General features: G+C 49.9%; 1 protein-coding gene across 1 annotated transcript; it reads left to right on the top strand.

The window, feature by feature from the left end:
* The first annotated feature begins 11,172 nt into the window (after nucleotides 1-11,172).
* LOC140694468 (myeloperoxidase-like) lies at nucleotides 11,173-20,538 on the top strand. The gene is made up of 12 exons (XM_072957707.1): nucleotides 11,173-11,266; nucleotides 11,399-11,492; nucleotides 11,820-11,995; nucleotides 12,220-12,343; nucleotides 12,437-12,566; nucleotides 12,654-12,860; nucleotides 13,704-14,022; nucleotides 15,896-16,056; nucleotides 17,703-17,958; nucleotides 18,417-18,587; nucleotides 19,363-19,600; nucleotides 20,331-20,538. The coding sequence occupies exons 1-12, from the start codon at nucleotides 11,191-11,193 to the stop codon at nucleotides 20,536-20,538; spliced, it is 2,160 nt and encodes a 719-aa protein (XP_072813808.1). The 5' UTR covers nucleotides 11,173-11,190.
* The last annotated feature ends 643 nt before the right edge of the window (nucleotides 20,539-21,181 follow it).

Below are 21,181 nucleotides of genomic sequence, written 5' to 3' on the forward strand. Positions count from 1 at the left end.
ACTATGATTGGATGAGGCAATGCACTATAATAAGATGAATGTAATAATGGCCGCATCTTTTCAAAAACAGAATATGGAAGTTTTCATTTTCACAACTATGAATTTGGTTTTCCAAAATCTGGTTCCCAAAACCAATTTCTAAATGTTACAGCAGGGGGTCGGGGCAGTAATGGAAAGAAATGATTTAATGTACTCTGATGAAAAAAATAATGATCATAGTTTTTAGTTTGGAAAATGTATCTGGTGTTAGAGATACTCAGAAGTATGTAATGATGCTGGTGTGGGTGGGTGCTTGCCCAGGCCCAAGTGAGCAGAAGCAGAACTGAAACTCCTCTCCTGTCCTTGTGGACTCACCTCAGTGCTCCCTCAGCATCATTGCACCCATTCACCTCTCTGTGCTCTGTGTGGGGCAGTGGCAGGGTTGGGGACTCTGGTTCTCCCACGAGTCTGTGACTTGGGGGCGCTGCAGCTCCTGAAGTTGTGGGGTAAAGGAGGCAAATTGGGGTGGGGAGTCGGGCCCTGACCTTGCCCCCTGTCTCTCACATTCCAGGACTGCGCGGACTCAACACAAGGGCCCTCAGTGCCTCCAGGCTGGCCCTGTGCTCCTGGCCCTGACCGCTTCCCCAGGATTGAGCTGGGGGTGCCACTGGGCCCAAGCAAGAAGGTGTGGGATCTCCTCTCCAAAGGGAAGCAGCTCCTCAGGAAACTGGGCTCTGGGAAGAAGGAGTGAGGATGCCGTGGCCATCCCGGCAGCAGGAGTGGCTCAGGCCCCAGTGCACTCTCCTGGCTGCAGGGGGGCCCTCTTCCTCCCGAGTTCCCCTTGTGGCACTTGGGTGGGAGGCAGACTCGTTGAAGGTCAGAGCTCGACAAGTCTTCTGTCTGGGTGTCTTCCTCCTCCAGGAGGGGGACCTGAGCCCCAGCGTGGGGAAGCCAATCGGCCACGGTGGCTGAGCCTGAGCGCCTCAGTCAGGGCCTGGCTGTGGACTTGGGACTCCTGGTTCGCCCACCTCCGCCTAGTGTCCACCGTGCTGTGCTAGACCTGCCTTGGCCTCCACATGCCTGGGATGGGGACCCTGTGCGAGAGGGGCCTGTTCCTCTGGTGGCGCTGGCCACCCTCATCATGTCTTCCTCCCCTGAAGGAAAGTTTGCACTGGATTCTCCGGCAGGCGGGCGGGCCGTGTGTATATATGTACATGCTCAGTGCCTCAGTCCAGCTCCCTCCATCTCGCCTCCACTGCACGGCGCCAGGAGAGGGGAAGGCCCTTGCCCAAGAGGCCTGAACCCGCCCCGTTTCACTCCCCCTCTGCCAGCCACCCTCCTGGCCCGAGACCCAAGACACGGGGCCAGCAGGCTGAAAGCAGGAATTGGGTTTGCCTTATTTTGCTCATTGGATTCAACTTCTCTTTTGCATCATTTTCCTCTGGCACCTGTCGGAGTCCGAGGGCTGGGGAAAGGGACAGATTTATGCAGCTATTTTCATACATTCCCTGTTCAGAACGGGGCGGGGGGCTCTCGCCCCTCACCCTAGCCACCCCACCCCACCCTCTGGCTGGGTGAGTGTCTCTCTGCATGTTTCCTTCGCTGTGGTGGGAGATTGTTTGACTGAACCCCCACCCCCACCTTGGTCTCCAGGGGTGTGGAGTGGTGAGGGCATTTGTTTAAACAGACATTTTATTATAATAAAGTCTATTTTCACAACACCCATGCTGGACTCTACCTGGGATGAGGGACTCCTGGAGGGGCTGGGTCATGGTGGGCTTTGACCTTGACTTTAGAACCCAGAAGTTAACAGCTGAGTGTGACTGGGGCAAAACTAATGAACACCAAGAAGACCAAGCAGCTCTGGAATTCTTTTCCTCAAAGAAGGTCTGGCAGCTTCCTGGGCTCCTGGTCGCAGAGCCAGGTCAGGGTCCTGGGGCAAAAGAGGCCTGGGAAGGGGGCGGGGAAGCAGGAAGAGAGCAGGCACCAGTTTCAAGGTAGGGGACTGAACACATACTGCAATCTTGAGTCTCCTGAACCAAATTCTAGTAGATGTAATAAAAACCAACCAAACACACAAACACCACGCATAGTTCCATTCAAGGAAGACTAGAAATGACAGGATTCCAGCAGACAGAGCAGATGGGAGATCGCACTTAGAAACCTCAAAACAGGGCGCGTGAGGGAGAGTTCTGCGTGGAGCTCCACGCTGAGAGGTGGCACAAACAGCAGAAGGACCACAGGGGCTGCTGACAGCGTGATTAGTTGAGGTTCTACATGAGGAGCCCCAGGTGGATGGCGCACATCCTCCTTCTCTCCATGGGCCAAGGGGCAAAGGTGAGGATGACTGCCTTTAGATGAGAACAGTGGGAATGGCAGCGTGGATCAGAGACCAGACAGCACTTTAGGTGGCTGGCAACACTGGGCAGAAACAAAAAAACACTGCTCAGGTGAGGAGTTATCAAAATGCCGCACGTGGTCCCCTCTTCCCTCTCTCACTGAAACCCTCCAAGCCAGCAGCAGTACCCACCCAACTGTTCTGCAAAGATTCTCAACTACTAAGGCAAAGAGACAAGATGAAACAAACAGGTCAATTTGGGAAGAATTGACATTTGAACAAATGTTGATCCACGAACAAATACATCTCTCCATTTATTTATGTCTTTAATTTCTCTTAGCCATGTTTTGTAGTTTTCAATACAGATCTTGCACATCTTTTGTCAGATTTACTCCTAATTATTTAGTATTTTTGATACTATCATAAATATAAATTTATATTATATTATACATAGTATTGTTACCTTAAATTTCAATTTCTGATTCTTTGTATTTTGGCTTTGTGTATTGCAACCTTACTAAACTCACTTATTCTCATAGCTTTTTTGTAGATTCTTTGAGTGTCTACTTATGTGATCAGGTTGTATATAAAAAAGTAGCTTTACTTCTTCCTTTCAAATTTTGATATTTTAATTTCTTATTCTTGACTCACTGCACTGATAGAACTTTGGTACAATGTTTAATAGAAATCACAGGAGTAGACTCACTTGCTTTGTTCCTGGCCTTAGGGAAAAAGTACTCAGTCTTTCACCAGTATGATATCAGTGATAGGTTTTTGGGTTTTTTTTTTGTAGATGCCCTTCGTCAGGTTTGAGGAAGTTCTATTCCTGGTTTGCAGAGAGGTTCTAAAAAAAAAAAAATCAGTAACAGATTTTGATTTTTTTCAAATGACCTTTCTGCATCTAATGAGAAATCATACTGTTTTTTCTGTTTTTCTTTCCTAGTTATGGCAAATTTCATTGATTGATTTTCAAGTGTTCAGCCAACCCTTACTTTTCTGGGATAAATTCCATTTGGTCATGACTTGGGAGGAGGATGAACGCCTATTCCCCAGGATGTGCCCCTTTTATTGAGTGGAGACGTGTGTACAGGGCAAAGGTAAGGGGGTCATGGTGAGGATGGTGGGAGACTCATACGCTGGAGTAGAGAGACTCTGCGGTTACAATCTGGGCTCATCCATTCTTTGTTTCCCACCTGTTTCCAACAGTGGGTCCTCATCCATTGGGAAATCTCCATGTATCTCTGTCAAGACAAGAACTTCCCCTTGGGTCATGATACTCTAGTTCTCAGGGCAGAGGAAAGGACCTGTTATTTCTACTCCCAAACCTCCAAGGTAACATCCCCCATGCAAACTTCTTCTGGCCTCGAAGAGCTGTTTCCCTGCCTTGCAATCCCTGCAGGACAGGCACTGATCTGATGAGGGCAACACCCTGCAGAGAGGAGGGCACAACTGGGAAGCTCTCCTTAGCCCCACCCTCTGCCCTTCCCTCCTCCCTTCTCAGTCTGTCTTCCCCTCACCATGTCCCAGGCTCTTTCTGTCTCCCTGGGGATTTCCCACAGCTCTTGTTATTTTCTGCTGTCCAACAATTTCACTTCTATGTCTCACTTCTGTGATATCTCCATGGTCAAGTTTGGCTGATGGATCCTGCAGCCCATGTTCATTCTGCTTTGCCTGAAATCAGGGCTAACATCTGTATTTCAGGAACAAGAAGTCTTCTGGTAATGGAGAACTTAACTGCAATACTAGATGCATAAAGATAATGGAGCAGTATTTTCCAAGTGCCAAAGAGCAAGAAATTTGAACTTGAAGTCTATACTTAGTCAAATTATCAGCCACATAACCAAAGCCTCCCACAGAAGAAGCACTTAATCCCCAGTGCCACGTTTGCCAAGGTTACCATTTTGATCTTTGGTAATGTTTGGTCTCATATTAAGAAACCAAGGCAAACATAATCTAAAACTGCAGATTATGTAAAACAAATCAAAGTTTGCTACTTTTGGTTAAGGTGGAGGGAGAGACTATTAGTTCTTCTCAGATAAAATTGTTATATTTTCCTGGTAAAACTATCAAACAGAGGGGCATTGATTGTAAGTAAAAGCCTCCTCCTCCTCAGCCCTTTCAGTTCCATTCCTCACTGGTAATAGGCTTTTGTGCCTGCTTCTAGAATTTCCTATGCATTTTTATATTTATTTATTTATTTTGGGGGATGCTGATCCTGGGATCAAACCATCTGTGCATTTTAAGATATGGGTGTGGGCGTGTGTGTGAGTGGTGTGTATGTGTGTCTGTGTGTTTTGTATGAATTTCATCATGCTGCATACAGTCTTTTCTAACTAGCTCTATTCCTTCAGTAATACATCTTTCTGTATTGCTACATATAGACCTCCCTCATTTGTTTTAAAAGATGCATAAAACATTACCATTAGGTGGATGTACCACAATATGGCAACATTTTTTGATGGCTCTTTGACTTGTTTCTAGTCTTTTGGTTGTTGCAAATGAGACTGAAGTGAACACCCTTGTGCAGATATCTTTCTGTTTTCCTAAGAATGCATCTGAAGGAAAAATTCCTTCCTAGAAGTAGAATTGCTGAGTCAGAACAAGTCTACATTTTGGATTTTGACTGCCATTGCCAAATTGCTGTCCCATGGCATGGAACCAATCTACACTTATTTTTTCACATGGTTACTTACATCGGCATTATTAGTCCTTTTAAATTTTAACCAGTCTGATTGGTAAAGATGCTGTTGAATTCTTTTACTTTTGAGTTTAGTGCTTCTCATTTTTAGTGCTACTTTGTAGAACTTTGTCTCATGGAAGCTTACCACCCATCCCCCACCCCCACCCCCAATAACCACAAGTATAAATGGAGTTTACTGAATAACCATTAGACATTTGCATGATCATGTAATTTAACTTGTATTTACCTTTACCATACACCCTAAACAAATTTGGGAACCATGCTTTGAAACTAACATAAGTTTGAATATTCACTTAAATTTTTAAAAATCTTATTCATTAAATAAAGAGTGCGATCTTTCAGAAGGTTAAAAATGTCCAATGCTTTTCAGATCTATGAATCTACCTTCTAAAAAGAATAAAAAGAAGCGTACTAAAATTTTTTTTCTTTAAAAATACTTACCTTGAAAGCTTTTAAGGGAAAGAGAATGTTTATAAGTTCTGCAGAGAAACTTAAAGACCAAATCTGGATACATTCTTCAAAAAGAAAGTATTTAGGAACAAACCTAACAGGAAGGTAAAACAGTAACATTTCAATGAAGAATATAAAGATAGAAAAATAAAATGATGTACTTTATTATTCAAGAATGTAAACTCCATGAGAGCGAGTAATTTGTTAATTGCTTTATTCCCAGTGCCCAGAACAGTGCTGGCACAGAGCTGCTCAGTAAATACATATTAAATGAATGAATGCACATGGATGAGAAGATTTCATGTCATAAAGATACCAATTGTCACCAAATTTATGTATACAATGAATACAATATCAATAAAAATCTCATTTGGATTTCTGATGGAACTAGACATTAAAAAATTCACAAGAGAAAGCAAATATGTTAGAATGTTGAAGATTCTTTTTGGAAAAGAAGAATAGGAAGGAGAATTTATCTTGTAAGAAATCAAAACATTAGAAAGTCATGGTAATTGTAATGATGAGAAATTGACATAGGACTCGATAAACAGTAGGTCAGTAGAATAGGATAGTTTAGAAATAGATACACATTTATGGTCAGTGATAAAAGTAGTGTCTCAATTCAGTGGAGACATGACAGATTATTCAATTAAAGACATTAGGACAACTGGTTATCCATTTGGAAAAAAATGAAAGTAGTCCTCTACCTTACACTATTCACACACACAAAATTCAGACATTTTAGCAATCTGAATGTGAAAAATCAAAGTAATAAGGTATTAGAAGAATATACGGGAGAATATGTTTATGACTTTGAAAAAGGAAGAAATCCTCTTAAACAAGTCTGAAAAGGAAAATCTACAGAGGAAAAGATTGATAAATTTAACCACCTCAAAATTAGGACCCTATGAAAAACATAAGTGAAAAATGACAAACTGGAAAAAATATTAGCAACATACATGACAGCTGACAGATTACTGTTTATCCAGAATACATAATAATTTTGCACATCAATAAAAAGAGTGATTATCAATAGGAAAATAGACAAAACTAAACACAGGAAATTTACAGAAAAGGTAATACAAATACAAAGATGCTTAATCTCACTATTAATTGAGGAAATAAAAAAAAAGAATCACAATAATGTGATTCCAATCTTTGCCTATGAGAATTTTAGTTTGGAGGACAGTTTGGTAATATCTATTAAATTTTTTTTAAATTTTTATTTATTTAATTAATTTTTTGTGGCAGAGGTAATTAGTTCTACTTATGTATTTATTTTTTGGAGGAGGTACTGGGGATTGAACCCAGGACCCTGTGCATGCTAAGCATGTACTCTACCACTTGCGCTGTACCCTTCCCACTATTAAAAATTTTAAATGCACAAAACCTGTGGCCCACCTCTCAATCTTTACCCTTGAGAACACTTGTGTGTGTGCACAAAGAGGCTCTTGCTACAACATTTTTAATAGTGAAAAATGGGAAAAGTCAACTTCCATCAATAGAAGAATGGTCGCATAATGGGAGGTGTAGATTACTCAACTAAAGAATACTAGGTAACAGTTAAAAAAGTGAGATAGTTCTCTAAGTAGTACATGATAGATCTGCAAGAGGTATGTTTGCGTGAGAGAGGTATGCCTGTCAACAGTATGTATACTGTGACATCATTTATGGGGAAAGTAAAGGGGGAAGGATATTTCCCACAGATCTATATCTATGAATGAATGTAAAGTGAAAAGATTTGGAAGGACAAACACAGAAATGGCAACAGCGTTTATGGCTCAGCAGTTGGGGGAGGGGAATGTAGTAATTGGAAATGGTGTAATAACCTGATCTAGAGGGATCTTTAAAGTGATCTGTGATATTTCACATTGTAACTGACTATACTTTAATAAAAATAAATAAACGGACAAACAAACAAAGTGATCTGTGCTATTTTAATTTCATTTGAAACATATCCAGATGTTAGTTACCTGCATAATTCAAAATTAATTTTTAAAATTTTAAAGAGAGAGAAAACAAGGTCTTTGGGCTGGGTGCAATTGGTGTGTCAGAGGTGTCATTGCCTCTGTCCCCTCCCCAGCTTCCAAAGCCTCCTTCACTCCAACCACACACACACAGGAAGTCTGGCTGCAATTCCAACTGAAACAGTGTTAAGAAAGAATGAACTGTTTTGCAAGCAGTAGCAGAGAGAGCCCGTTATCCCACAGACAGTTGGACTTCACCCTGGGGGTGGGGATGTTTGGGAAGGTCAGTGGGGGAAAGGAAGGTAGGGGTGTGGGTGGGGAGACTCCCTCAAAGGACTGTAGTCTTAGATGTGGCAGTTCCAGCAGTGCCCTCCAGAGGCCACCCCCAGGATGGGGAGCTAGCGGGTTATCTGCGGGACAAGGCTTGTCTGAAATACCTCCTCAGGGAGACATAGTCTCCTTCTGGTTACTCTGCATGCTGAGAAGCCCTTTGAGCCTCAAATACACCTGTGCCAGACCAATAAGGCTTAGATGAGAAATCAGCAGAGGTACAGACGGCCTTGGAGTGACCTCATTTGGGCCATTCTTAGTTGGTCGGAAACAGGGTAAAATCACGGAGCATCTGAAACCTTTGCACACAAATGCGGGCCCACAGCCCAGCAAAAGGCAGGTGGTTTGGGGATTACACAAAGAGAATTCTCTCTGCTCCACATGGATAGTGAAAGGCGTTTTAACATCATTCTTTGAAAAAGCTTTTTCAAACTGCCTCATCACCGCCCATGAAAAATCAGGGCATGTCTCCTGACGTTCATGAATCCCTGCAATGCTTCCTGCCTGGCACTTGGCCTCTGGGGCCTGTCCCCTCGGTGCACCTTCCATTCGGCTGCCCAAGTTAGCTTTCCTACTATTTTCTTTATTATTATTATTATTATTATTATTATTATTATTATTAGTGGAGGTACTGGGAATTGAACTCAGGACCTCCTGCATGCTAAGCATGTGCTCTACCACTGAGCTATACTTTCCCCTAAAGTGAGCATTCTAAAATGGAACCCTGATCATGGGCTTCAAAGACTTCATGGCTCCCCAGAGCCTTCAGGACAAGAATTTCTCAGTGGGTCAGCAAGAGTGTTACATCCTGGGCCTCTGCCTGTCTTCTCAGCCTCATCCTGCCCTACCCTCTCCCCCACGTTGGAAGCATCTGCATGAAGCCCACCTGTGTCAAGGCTTTTGCTGTGTCATTCTCTGGGCCCAGAATGCTCTTCCTCTGTATGTCTACTTGGTCAACTTCTAAACATTTTTCAAGACAGTCTCAAGCACTGATTCCTCAAAAAAGCCTTCTCTAATGCTCACAAGGAATCCTGCACAAGGTCCTTGGGGGTGCCATTGGTCTGCGTGCTCCTGTGCTCACTGAAGACAAGACCTTTGCTCAGTGAAGTGCACCCAAGGGCCAGCACATGTGCAAGAGGTGAGTACACACTAGTTGAATAAAAACCCAAGCTAAAGGTCAGGAATCAGTGCATACAGGCCACTGGGTAAAAAGCACTGGTTTTTAAGTCAAGACCTGATGGCTATATTGTTCTGAACTGCGCCACACCGCTGCCCTAGGCAAAGCCACTTCCTTCCCTGGCCTCCGTCTTTCTCATCTGTGCTATGAGGGGCTTGTATTAAATGTCTCTTTCATCTTGAGCTCTGACAATTCCTTTAATAGAGTAAAAGGACCCTAATTGTCAGCGTCGATGAGGGTGATGGGGAACAGGTGCTCCCACGCATGATTGATGGGAGGATGAGGTGAAATCTTCATGAGGCCATTTGACAATTTCTTTAAAAAAGCCCTAAAAATTTGGATGCCCAAACATGTGGCAATTTTACTTCTAGGACTTTTTGCCTAAGGAAATAATTGAAGATGCAACTAGAGATTTAACTGCATGGATAACGATCCTAGTATTGCTTATAATAGTGAAAATAGGAAATGACCCCAGGATTGAACAAGGGAGGATTAGTGATTAAATCATAGTACTACATACAAAATATTATGCAGACATAAAAATGAAATAAATCTATATTTATTGACGTAGATGTCCAGGCTAAATTAAGTGTTAAAAGTGGATTGTAAAACAATATTTAAAGTATGTTCTTATCACTGATTAATATACATATTATATCTACATACAGAATATCAAATTATGAAATGAGATTATTGGTGAGTGGTGGGATTATGGGAAATTATCTTCCTTCTTGCTTCTTATTTATGTGAAAGACAACGACAAACCTGGAAAGAAAAAAATTACCCATAAGGTCACTTGATTGTAAATATTTTATTTACTTATTCTCTAACATTTCATGAGTGGAAATATACTCCTTACAGGACTAAAAAAGAAGTATCTTCAAAATCTTATAAAATTCTAGAACCTGATTCACAAAAAGCCACTTGTCCAAGTTCACACAGAGCAAGTCACTGGCAGAGCAAGGCTGGAAGAAAGGCCTCCTCTCTCCTGGGCCCCTAGGCTCTGTTTCCTGGCAGGTGCCAGGATCCCTGGGCACGCTGGGAAGATGTCACTGCCCCTTGTTCCTTGGCCAAGATGTGGTCTGGGCATAGAAGGCAGGAGTGAGTGGCCAGAAGGTGGCTAGAGGTAGGAGGTGTGGTTAGACCAAACAGGACATGGGAGACACAGTTGACACGTGCCCAGCCTGATGAGGGCCCAGGGAGGTGGACAAACACAGTCATTAGTGATAGGGCACTCCTGCTGCCTGAGAATGGCAGGCCCTTTGCCAGTTGTCCTCAAGGCGTCTCCCTCTTCTATTTCAAAAGTTTAACGAAAATCCTTCTAATTATACTGTTCTCGTCCTTGAGAGGCCCTGGGCTGTGTCACCTAACTGACCACTAACCACAACCAGCCCTGCCCTCTCCTGGTTCCTGAAATCTGGGAGCAGATGGTGGAGGTGTTGGAGACAGCCCCCTACCAAAAGCCAAGAAGAAAGGGGGTGAGCAGTCGTAGAGAGGAAGTTACTTTGGTCCTCAGCCCATAGACCCCAGAGTCTTCTTTCCTGTGAAGCCCAACGGTCCCCAGCCAGATTTCCTGTCACTATAGCCCTCGCCAAGGATAGGGGGCTGCCCACCAGGGTCGGCCCCAGGGGCCAGGTTACACTTGGGGGTCGGGGATGGTGCCCAGAGGCTGATCTGGCCATCATCACTCCAGGTCTCCCCTTCATCTTCTGCTTCCCATAATTCCCTAGGTTGTTGGTTCCTAACTTTCGTCCCTTTCAAAGGAAACCTGGATACTCAGTTTTATCAGAATTTTGAAGGAGGCTTCACTGTCTGTACTCCCTGGGGACAGCACCAGTCTAGGCACACAATGGGGAGCTGAGAAACTCTGGGGTGGTGATGCTAAGTTCAAAGACTGGAGACAGTTCTGGTCCCTCTTCTCCTGCCCATCTCTCTGATCTCAGGGAGCTCTTTTGTGCACCCCAGCTCTGGTGGGGGAGGAGAGTTCAGTCTCCAGGGGCGGGCCTCCTCTGCCCTGCCCCTCCCCCAGCGTGGAGGATTCAGCTAAGAGGGGATGCCCATGCCAGGGGGAGCACTGGGACTTTGGAGGTGGGGTCCCGGACTCCGTCTGTAGGCAGAACCTGCCAAGGGGGTGCTGGGGTATGAAGGTGGGAGTGAGGGGCCTGGGAAGGGAGAGATGTGGGGCTCTCTTCTCCCAAATGCACTGTGGCCTTTGGACACTTACTGGGCTTGGGGTCTTGTTGCAGAGATGAAGCTGCCCCTGGCCCTAGCAGGGCTCCTGGCCAGTCTGGCCATGCTCCAGCCCTCTGGGGGTGCCACTCCAGGTAACAGCTCAGAAAGAAGGGAAAACGTGGTGGGTTGGGGGAGGTTCCGAGTTTCAGGGATTCCACATGGGCTCCGGGACCTGATGGGGACTTTGGGCCCATTCCTGACCTCGGGATCCCTGTTCTGAGCAGCGGTCCCGAGGGAAGTGGAGACCTCGGTGGTGCTGACCTGCATGGAGGAGGCCAAGCGGCTAGTGGACAAGGCCTACAAGGAGGGGCGGGAAAGGTGGGGTGCCGGGCACTGCTGGGCTCTGGACAAGGCTACCCCGGACCTCTCAGGGAAGAAACAGGCAGCGGGGAATTTGTGGGTGGGGATGGGTCCCTCTGTCTGTCTGCCAGTCTTTATGTCTCTGGGTGTGAGAATATCTTTAAAACCACGCCTTCCGTGGCCTAGTCTCTGGATACCCAGGTCCATACCCTGTTTATTATGAGAAACCTGCTTCCTGACAGTGGGTCTGCCTACACTGTCCTTCGTGTCCCTCGCCTGGGCTAGGGCTCTGTTGCGTGTCTCTGCCTGGTTTCTCTGGCTCTCACTCCTCCCTCCTCCAAGCAGCATCAAGCAGCGCCTTCGCAGTGGCTCAGCCAGCCCCATGGAACTGCTGTCCTACTTCAAGCAGCCAGTGGCAGGCACCAGGACAGCGGTGAGGGCTGCTGACTACCTGCACGTGGCCCTAGGCCTGCTGGAGAGGAAGCTGCGGTCCCTGTGGCCAGGCCCCTTCAACGTCACAGGTACCACCCCCCGACAACCCAGCCCCTCACTCCACTCGTGACCCCGCCTGGTGCCTCCAGCCATCTCCCAGCAGTTCCCCCAACACCCCGTTCCAGGGAGTCTCAGGGGCCTCCTGGCATCTCCTCCATGTGCTCAGACTACACCCTCAACCAAGGCTTTTCAGCCTAGGATAGAAAATGGTGGGGCTCGGCAACCACCCACGCCCTGCTTTCCTGGCCCACAGATGTGCTGACGCCTGTCCAGCTTAATCTGCTGTCCAAGACTAGTGGCTGCGCCTACCAGGACCTGGCGGTGCGGTGCCCCGAGAAGGACAAGTACCGAACCATCACCGGCCAGTGCAACAACAGGTGCAGCCTCTGCGCAGCGACTCAGGGTGGGGTCCCAGCAGCCCGGGGCCACCTGGTCCCAGCGCCCTGTCCTCTCTCACCACCTCCCTGCAGGCGCAGCCCCACACTGGGGGCCTCCAACCGGGCCTTTGTGCGCTGGCTGCCGGCGGAGTACGAGGATGGCTTCTCCCTGCCTTTTGGCTGGACGCCAGGGGTCAAGCGCAATGGCTTCCAGGTGCCCCTGGTGAGTGCTGGCCCGTGGAGGGGGCGAGACCCCACTGAGGCCGAGACCTCGTGGAGTCCAAGCCCCCTGACTCCCCGTGTCCCGCAGACTCGCGCTGTCTCCAACGACATCGTGCGCTTCCCCACGGATCAGCTGACCCCGGACCAGGAGCGCTCGCTCATGTTCATGCAGTGGGGCCAGCTGCTGGACCATGACCTCGACTTCACCCCGGAGCCGGCCGCCCGCGTCTCCTTCCTCACTGGCCTCAACTGCGAGACCAGCTGCCTGCAGCAGCCGCCCTGCTTCCCACTCAAGGTGCTCCCTCCTTGCCCCACCCCCAGCCTGCTGGGTCAGGGGTCGGGGTGGATGAGGGGGCATCGGTCTGGAAGGGGCCACCTCCCTCGGTGCCCAGCTTTCCTTCCCCAGCTCCCCAGTAGGGCTGGCCCTGCCCACTTCCCACTGTCCCTCCAACCTCTGTTTGCAGGTGCCCCAGGCTCAGTCCTCTTTCTTCCCCACACAGGGCTCCCTCCCCACAGTCCACAGCACACAGATCCTGGGTTGTGGTCTTAGAGCCGGCCGAGAGCGGACTGGTGTGCTGAGGCACATGCAGAGTAGAGTGGAGGAGAGAAAGGAAGTAGAATCTGAGAGAGAGGTAGAGAAAGACAGGGCCAGAATGCAAGACAGGAAAGGGGCAGGGTAGAGAGACAGTTACGAGAGGAACAGAAAAGGAAGAGGAAGCCGGCAGGGTGAAGACCAGATTCAGAAGACGGAGTAGGGAGGAGCAGACACAGAAAAGAGGAGAGAAAGGAGGTTTGGGGAGAAGGGGTCAGAGGACTGGCCCGCCCACCTCCAGGGGGCCCCACATCCCCCAGGTCAACGTCCTAGTCATCACCCCCCAGATCAGAGGAGCTCTGCTGGTGGAACCGCAGGCCCACCAATCTCTGTGGGCCTTGAGGGGTCTCCTTGCAGGCTGAGGGGGCCAGAAGTTCCGAAGAACTCCTTTTTGATATCTGGGTCTCCCCTTCTGGTCCTGGACTCCAGGCCATACCCCCTCCCCAAGATGAGATCAAGGCCTTCAGGAGGGTGGACGGGGGAGAGCCACTCCTGGCCTCTGTCCCTGCCCTCGGTGAGCCCGCTGGGCCTCTCTCCATGCTGCAGATCCCCCCCAGTGACCCCCGCATCAAGAACCAATGTGACTGCATCCCCTTCTTCCGCTCCTGCCCGGCCTGCACGGGGAGCAACATCACCATTCGCAACCAGATCAACGCGCTCACCTCCTTCGTGGACGCCAGCATGGTGTATGGCAGCGAGGACCCCTTGGCCATGAGGCTGCGCAACCGGACCAACCAGCTGGGGCTGCTGGCTGTCAACACCCGCTTCCAAGACAACGGGCGGGCCCTGCTCCCCTTCGACCACCTGCACGATGACCCCTGCCTCCTCACCAACCGCTCCGCACAAATCCCCTGCTTCCTGGTAGGTCAGTCCTGGGCGGGGACCTGGGCTGATACAGGGGTGCCCCCTGCTGGAGCCACAGCGGGCCTGTTTGCAAGCCGCTTGTAGATTTGAATTTAGAGAGACTCTCCTCACCAATTTCAGATTAATCCAGTTGCCTTGGTAACAAGGTGGATGAGCCAGAAAGGCAAAACCAAAACCAACAAAAACCAAAAACCCAGACCTAAGAAGGAGACTCAGCGATGGCTAAGGATCTTCTGTCCATCTGTCCCTTTCTTTCCCTTTGGGCTCTGGGAGCGAGGAGAGTTGAGCCCTCCAGGGACAGGGAACTAAAGGGACCACAGTATCCAGTATGGTAGCCACTAGCCACACAGGGCCATTTTCATTTACATTTAAGTTAATTTAAGTCAACCTAAATTAAAAACTTAGTTCCTGCACTGCACTAGTCACGTTTCAAGTGCTCAAAAGCCTTATAGCTAGTGGCTTCCATGTAGGACTGCTCACATGCAGAACATTTTCATCAATGCAAAAAGCTATATTGGACAGAGCTGCTCCAGAATATCACCTCCTAACCACCTTGATTCCCTATAATAAGAGAGGGTGGGATTTTCGATGTGAACAACTGGCAGTCCTAGGGATATGGCTGGGGCAGTGATGGTGGCCATGCCCAGAAATTTTCTAATGATTTTTAATGTAGACCAGTAGTGGGTCTGAGGCCCTTCTCTCTGGCCCCCCAATTTCTCCTCTTGGTGGCTTCCAGTGGCTGGGCCTTAGGGAAGAGGATCAAAGTCAGTGACTGTAGAGAGGAGATCAAGGTCACACCAGGATGAGGGGGGAAGGTATAGCTCAACATGGTAGAGCATGTGCTTTGCATGTATGAGGTCCTGGGTTCAATTCCCCAGTACTTCCTCTAAAAAAAAAAGTAAATAAATAAATAAACCTAATTACCTCCCCACATCCCCCCCCCAAAGTCACACCAGGGTGGACTTTCTGGGGTGAGTGGTGGAAGAGAAGCTCTCCTCAGCCTCCATGTGGTGTTGAGCCACATGTCCTCAGCCTGGATTGTCATGTTGGCAGGTTGTGGGATGGAAAGTCTGCTCTCAGAGAATCTCCTTCCACCAACCTTTAGAACCTGGGGAGGACTGAACCCAGTGTCCTGCAGGAATGGGCCTGGCCCTAACCCTCTGGTCCTTCCAGAGGAGGTTTAGGGGAGGACTGGAGGGATCAGAGGGTCTGACTTGATGCTTTTGGACAGTCTCAGGTGTGGACTTCAAACATCCTTAGCCTTGGCCCCCTCCCCCGATCAAGCTACACATCAGTACATAGAATGAGTAACGGCTTTCCAGAGTCCTATGTTGAGAAGGATTTTGAGGCTGCATTCAATTTTAGCAGGAGAGAGGGATGTGATCATATGCTGCATCTGGCATGGGCAGAAAAATAGGGGGAGCCAACATGCATGCTACTTTGTGGACTTTCCTGAGTCAAGAGAATAAGTCAGCCAGACAGTGTTCATGGATCTCCTACTTTGTACCAGGCATTAGGTGTATGTTGGATAGGAGGGTCAGACACAAAATGGCACAAGCCATGGTCCTTGTCCTCAAGGCTCTCCCAGTCTCACATATGGGAAAGTGGCAAATCATATGTTAGATCTGATGCCTACTGAATGAACATTTTCAACCAGCAGTGCCACTAAAGAGGGGCAAAGCTCTCGTGGTGGACCAGGGCATCAGGGGATACCTTCTAGAGGAGATGTAAACTGAGCATGGCGTGGAAAGATGGGTGGAGAGGAGGGCTGGGTAGGGGGCATTTCAAGCCTTGGCTTGGGAGGGAGCTTCAGTGGAGCAAGTACTTTCTGGGAGGGAGGTCTTAAGCTTGACAGTAGCTTTTGCATCCCCAAGGGGACTCCCGCTCGAGTGAGATGCCTGAGCTCACCTCCATGCACACACTATTACTGCGGGAGCACAACCGGCTGGCCACAAAGCTCAAGCGCCTGAACCCCCGCTGGGATGGAGAGAGGCTCTACCAGGAAGCCCGGAAGATCGTGGGAGCCATGGTCCAGGTAGGCAGTCCTGCACATTGGTGATGCTGGGGCTCGGCAGACTTGGGATCCAAACGCTCCTCTGCCACATCCTAGCTGTGCAAATTAACTTTCATGAGCCTCAGTTTCTTCACCTATGATACTGTGAGGATTAAATACCTGGCAGATCCTAAGTGCCTGACAAGTGTCACTTGCTTTCTCTCCCTTCTTCTTTCCTGTCCGCCAGGAATGGTACTGGGACGTTTAAACAGGTGGGACTAAAGTGCCTGGCACAGTAGCTGTTCAGTAAATGCTTCTCCTTTCCTTTGTTTCATTGTCGCTCTTGGCTTCTTTACGCACACACACCCCCCTTCTTTACGGCTCTATCACAGCTCCCCACTCTCCTTCTTTTGGGGCCAACTGACATCCTTCAAAGCCCAATGACCCCCATTCCTGGGCTCTCAGATGTCTGCCTGTGATCCCTTAACAGATAAAGCACATTCTTCACTGGGCATGTTTCCCCTAACAAACTAATAGCCCTGGGTAGTGCCTAATCTCACAACAGCTCAGGCTGGCTTGTTTCAGCCCACCTTATCAGACTCATAAATCCCCGGTGTCCCTTCACGGACCCTAAACTTCTTACTTCACCTACAGCCAATCAGAGACTTGTGCACAAGCCGATCAGTCACCTTGTGACCTGACCTTATAAAAGACTCCAACAATTGGCCCTCGGCGCTCACATTGGCACCTCTCATCTCTGTGGCCTGCTGTTGTCTCTGGCAGTGTACCCCTAATAAACTCCTTTACCATTTCCTCCCTCATCTCTGGTAAACTCTTTTACCAACCCGTGTCACCGGCCCATCACGGACTGTCCCACTGTGGACCACGACGCTTATCCTTGCTTGTCCCTGGGCAGTGTTCCTGGGTCCCTCCTCCAATTTGTGCTGCTTCAGCACGCCCATCCTCTCCTGAAGCCATAAACACAAACACACACACACAAACACACACACACCGCCCCGGCCCCCACCTTGTTATTATTCCTAGATTCTGTGGGGGAGAGAGTTGCAAGGGCCGTTGGTGCATTTTTGATTTGCATTAAGAACTTGAGTGAGATTTGTTTAAGCCTCAGAGGACATTCCAGAGTCTAGAATCTAGAGTGAGACTGTTTCATCTCTTCTGGGAGAAGTCATCCAGGACATGGCCCTTTTCACTGGGAGAAGTCACCTAGGGAGACTCTTCCTTCTTGCCTTTCCTCCTTCTACAGACAATTTATTGAACCCCACTGTAAGCCAGGCACTTGCTGGGCACTGAGTAATTTCAAGAGAAATGAGAGACAACCCTTGTCCTCAATGAGCTATAAGTTAGTAGGAGAAATGAGACATTAGTAACTCCAGGGCAAGGGAGCTATTGCAGGGACTAACGAAGCCTTTTGTCATTTAATCCTCTAAGGCAGAGGGCAGCTTAATTACCCTTAATTTACATTTGAGGAACTGGGGCTCAGAGTGGTTAATAATTGGCCCAGAGTCACACAGCAGGCAGGCAGTAGAGCCCTGTCTTTGCCTCTTGGTGCCACTCTGTGAGACCCAGATCCAGTGCTGTGGGAGGCAAATCCCTGGCTACAGGGGAGGAAGGGATCCCTGAGCCAGGAGCAGGCGGAGAATCTGCAGGGAGGGGTGATTTTTGTTTAGATCATCACTTACCGGGACTACCTGCCCCTGGTGCTGGGGCCAGAGGCCATGAGGAAGTACCTGCCCAAGTACAGATCCTACAATGACTCGGTGGACCCTCGCATCTCCAATGTCTTCACCAACGCCTTCCGCTATGGCCACACCCTCATCCAACCCTTCATGTTCCGCCTGGACCATCGGTACCGGCCTATGCAGCCCAACCCCCGTGTTCCGCTCAGCAGGGTCTTTTTTGCCAGCTGGAGGGTAGTGCTGGAAGGTGAGCAGGGCCTAGGCCAGGAGGGAGTGAGCCGGCAGCCGAGGTTGGGGTGGGGGCAGGCTTGGTCACAGTGAGCTCGGGCGGAATAAACCCTCTTTCCCTCTTATTTTAGGGACCTGATCTGACTTTCCAGCCTCAGTTCACCTGATTCCGCTTGCCCATCTAATAATAAAGGGTGGGGTGGAGATGGCTTTTAGGGAGCTGGCTCCTTCCTGTGGGTTGTGACTCTCCGTGACGCAGGAAGCCAGCGTCTGGGAGCATGGCAACCTTGCCAGTCTGAATGGCATGATTCCCTAAGACCTCAGTGCCCCAGCGAGGACCTGCCCCCTGGGGACACCGTGGCGCCAGGAGCCACAAGTGCCCAGCCCTCTTCTGCAATCCCCCTGGTTCTACCTTACTCCATTTCAGCTCTGAAACTGAGCCAAATCCTTCCCCCACCCTGGCTCCTTTTGCCCCAGGTGGCATCGACCCCATCCTCCGGGGCCTCATGGCCACCCCTGCCAAGCTGAACCGCCAGAACCAAATCGTGGTGGATGAGATCCGGGAGCGGCTGTTCGAGCAGGTCATGAGGATCGGGCTGGACCTGCCCGCTCTGAATATGCAGCGCAGCCGGGACCATGGCCTCCCAGGTGAGGGGCTGCAGGAGTCCCCCTGACCCTCCCCCGCTTCCCACCCAGGGCCCTGCTGTCTCCAGTGTCCCCAGCTGCCCAGCCCTGCGCCCACCAGCCTTGCTCTTAGGAAGCCATCCCAGCTCAGGCCCTTACCTCTCCCTGGTCCATTTCCAGCTCCTCTCACCCCTTTTGTGTTGCTGTAACCCTCCAAATTGGAGCATCACCATAGCAACAACAACAAGCCCTCCCACCCCCAGTCTGAAAACCTGTTTCTACTACATTTCGTTTTGTTTCATCTTACATGAACTCTGAGAGGAAGAGATTATTGTCACTTCAAGTCTACCCGTGAGGAAAGAGGCTTGGAGAGATTCAGAACCTGCCCAGGGTCTCCAGCCTCATCAGTGACAGAGCTGGAATTTGAACCCAGATCAGCCTAACCCCAATGATACGGGAGAGCTGGTGTGGCTGATCCTTTGAGGCAAACTGTGCCCCTCGCGGTCTGAGATTTCCAGAGGGGCAAGGAGATGCTCCTATTCTTGGATCTAGCAGGAGTTATGCAGTTAAGGATTTACCTCAGGGTAGGAGGGCACAGGGAAGACAGAGAGGCTCCTGGAGAGACCCAGCTGTCCTCAGGCTCCCAGAGAGGCCGGGGGTTCCCTGGGGGTTTACAGTGGGGTGGCAGACCCTCCATATCCTCCTCTCTCACGTGTACCTCTGTATGTGGCCTCGGTGTGTTGGGAAGGTGGGCTAACTGGGACCCACCCACAGCCACCTCTCCCCTCCCCACATACAGGATACAATGCCTGGAGGCGCTTCTGTGGGCTCCCGCAGCCCAGCACAGTGGGCGAGCTGGGCACGGTGCTGAAGAACCTGAACCTGGCGAGGAAGCTGATGGCCCAGTATGGCACACCTGACAACATCGACATCTGGATGGGCGGCGTGGCTGAGCCCTTGAAGAGCAAAGGCCGTGTGGGCCCGCTCCTCGCCTGCCTCATCGGGACCCAGTTCAGGAAGCTGCGGGATGGCGATCGGTGAGGAGGCAGTCGAGCGGCTCAGGCTGGCTGTGCGGCTCCGGGCCTGTTCCTGACCCCCTGGGGGCCCCTCTTCCTCCTGAGAAAGGAAGGGCTAGGAGGAGTCCGTGATTTCCCACTGTGTTCCGGGGAGCCTCCAGGTCACCCCTAATGTGCCCTGAATCTGTTGATGGTGTAGCAAGGAGGGACTTGGGCCTGGCTGTGAAGGAGGGAAGCGAGACCTCGCTGCCACGCCAGTCACTGCTCCGGGTCTCAGGGCGCAGCCATGGCGCTGCCTGTCCCTGTTGAACAGTCCAGTCATTGCTTCCCCACCGCCTCTCCCACTGTCGTTCCACTGTCATATATCTCTCATAGCCACTTCTCACCTCACCTGTATTGTGCTTTTAGGAAAATCGGGAAAAAGGTGGACAATTATTAAGCACTCCCAAGTTTCTTTCTACCCTGTGGATATAGCCCAGGGCCAGGGCACAGGGCTTGGTGAGCGTGTGTGGGCCTGGCTCCCTGCCTATCATTAGTGGTGCCCTGGAGGCAGGAGGTAGGCAACTGGGCAGCCATGAGTGGGGCTCTACTTGTTCGAAAGCCCCCGGGCTTTCTGAGAGCCCGGAGCTCTCCTGTGCTGCAGGGCTGCTGTCTGCATGGTCCTCCTGCGTCCAGGATCAGCTCTGGCCAGTTGATGCCCTCCCAGCCCAGGAGAGCCTCGGTCACAGTGACCGTGGGTGTTCCTGTGCAGGTTTTGGTGGGAGAACAAGGATGTGTTCAGCATGCAGCAGCAGCGGGCCCTGGCCAAGATCTCCTTGCCCCGCATCATCTGCGACAACACAGGCATCACTGTCGTGTCCAAGAACAACATCTTCATGTCCAACACATTCCCTCGGGACTTTGTCAACTGCAGTACACTCCCTGCCTTGGACCTGGCTCCCTGGAGGAACAGGGACTAGAGGCTGGGTAAGGGGGTGCAGTGTGAGGTGAAGGCCGGGCATACCTGGGCTGGCCAGTCGGAAACACAGAGATCTCCCTTCCCTGGGTGAGCCCATCCCTGTTCTTGGTGCCAGCCGACAGAGGAAGCGAATGACTAGACATTCACTTGTGTGTGTGTGTGCACGCGCATGGGTACGCGCGTGCATTTCATGTGTGTGTTGCCTATGAACACAGGTAGTGTTTTGTGTGCTGTGTATACGTGTCATTTACGGGAGTGTGTGCTTGCTGTGTCTATGTTAAGTGTATGGAAGGCAGCCGAGCAGATTGGTGAGGAGCACATGCTCTGGAGCCACACTGCTTGGGTTCAGATCCTGCCTCTGCAGCTTACCAGCTGCGTGACTTTGATCAAGTTCCTCCACCTCGCTAAGCCTGAATTTTCTTCTTTGTAAATGACAGCTGTTGTGGCTCCTTTGCGGGTCCATTTGCATCCTCTAGTACTTTGTTGAGCACCTACCCCCTGCCAGTCACTGTGCTAGGCTTGGGAAAAGTCAGACACCGTGTCTGGCCCTCGTGGACCCTACAGCTTGACAGTGTCCCCGGTCAGCAGAGGTGAACCAGTGACCCCCGGAGGAACGGCCATTAGCAGTGCGAGGTGGTTGAGTT

Source organism: Vicugna pacos, unplaced genomic scaffold (assembly GCF_048564905.1).
Source record: "Vicugna pacos unplaced genomic scaffold, VicPac4 scaffold_21, whole genome shotgun sequence".
Lineage (NCBI taxonomy): Eukaryota > Metazoa > Chordata > Mammalia > Artiodactyla > Camelidae > Vicugna > Vicugna pacos.

What these genes read in the sequence shown, in the direction of transcription:
- LOC140694468 (XM_072957707.1), top strand. Translation starts at nt 11,191, where the DNA reads ATGAAGCTGCCCCTGGCCCTAGCAGGGCTCCTGGCCAGTCTGGCCATG. An exon ending in CGCCCTGCTTCCCACTCAAG is followed by an intron (nt 12,861 to 13,703) that starts GTGCTCCCTCCT and finishes TCCATGCTGCAG; the next exon opens with ATCCCCCCCAGTGACCCCCG. An exon ending in AAGCTGCGGGATGGCGATCG is followed by an intron (nt 19,601 to 20,330) that starts GTGAGGAGGCAG and finishes GTTCCTGTGCAG; the next exon opens with GTTTTGGTGGGAGAACAAGG.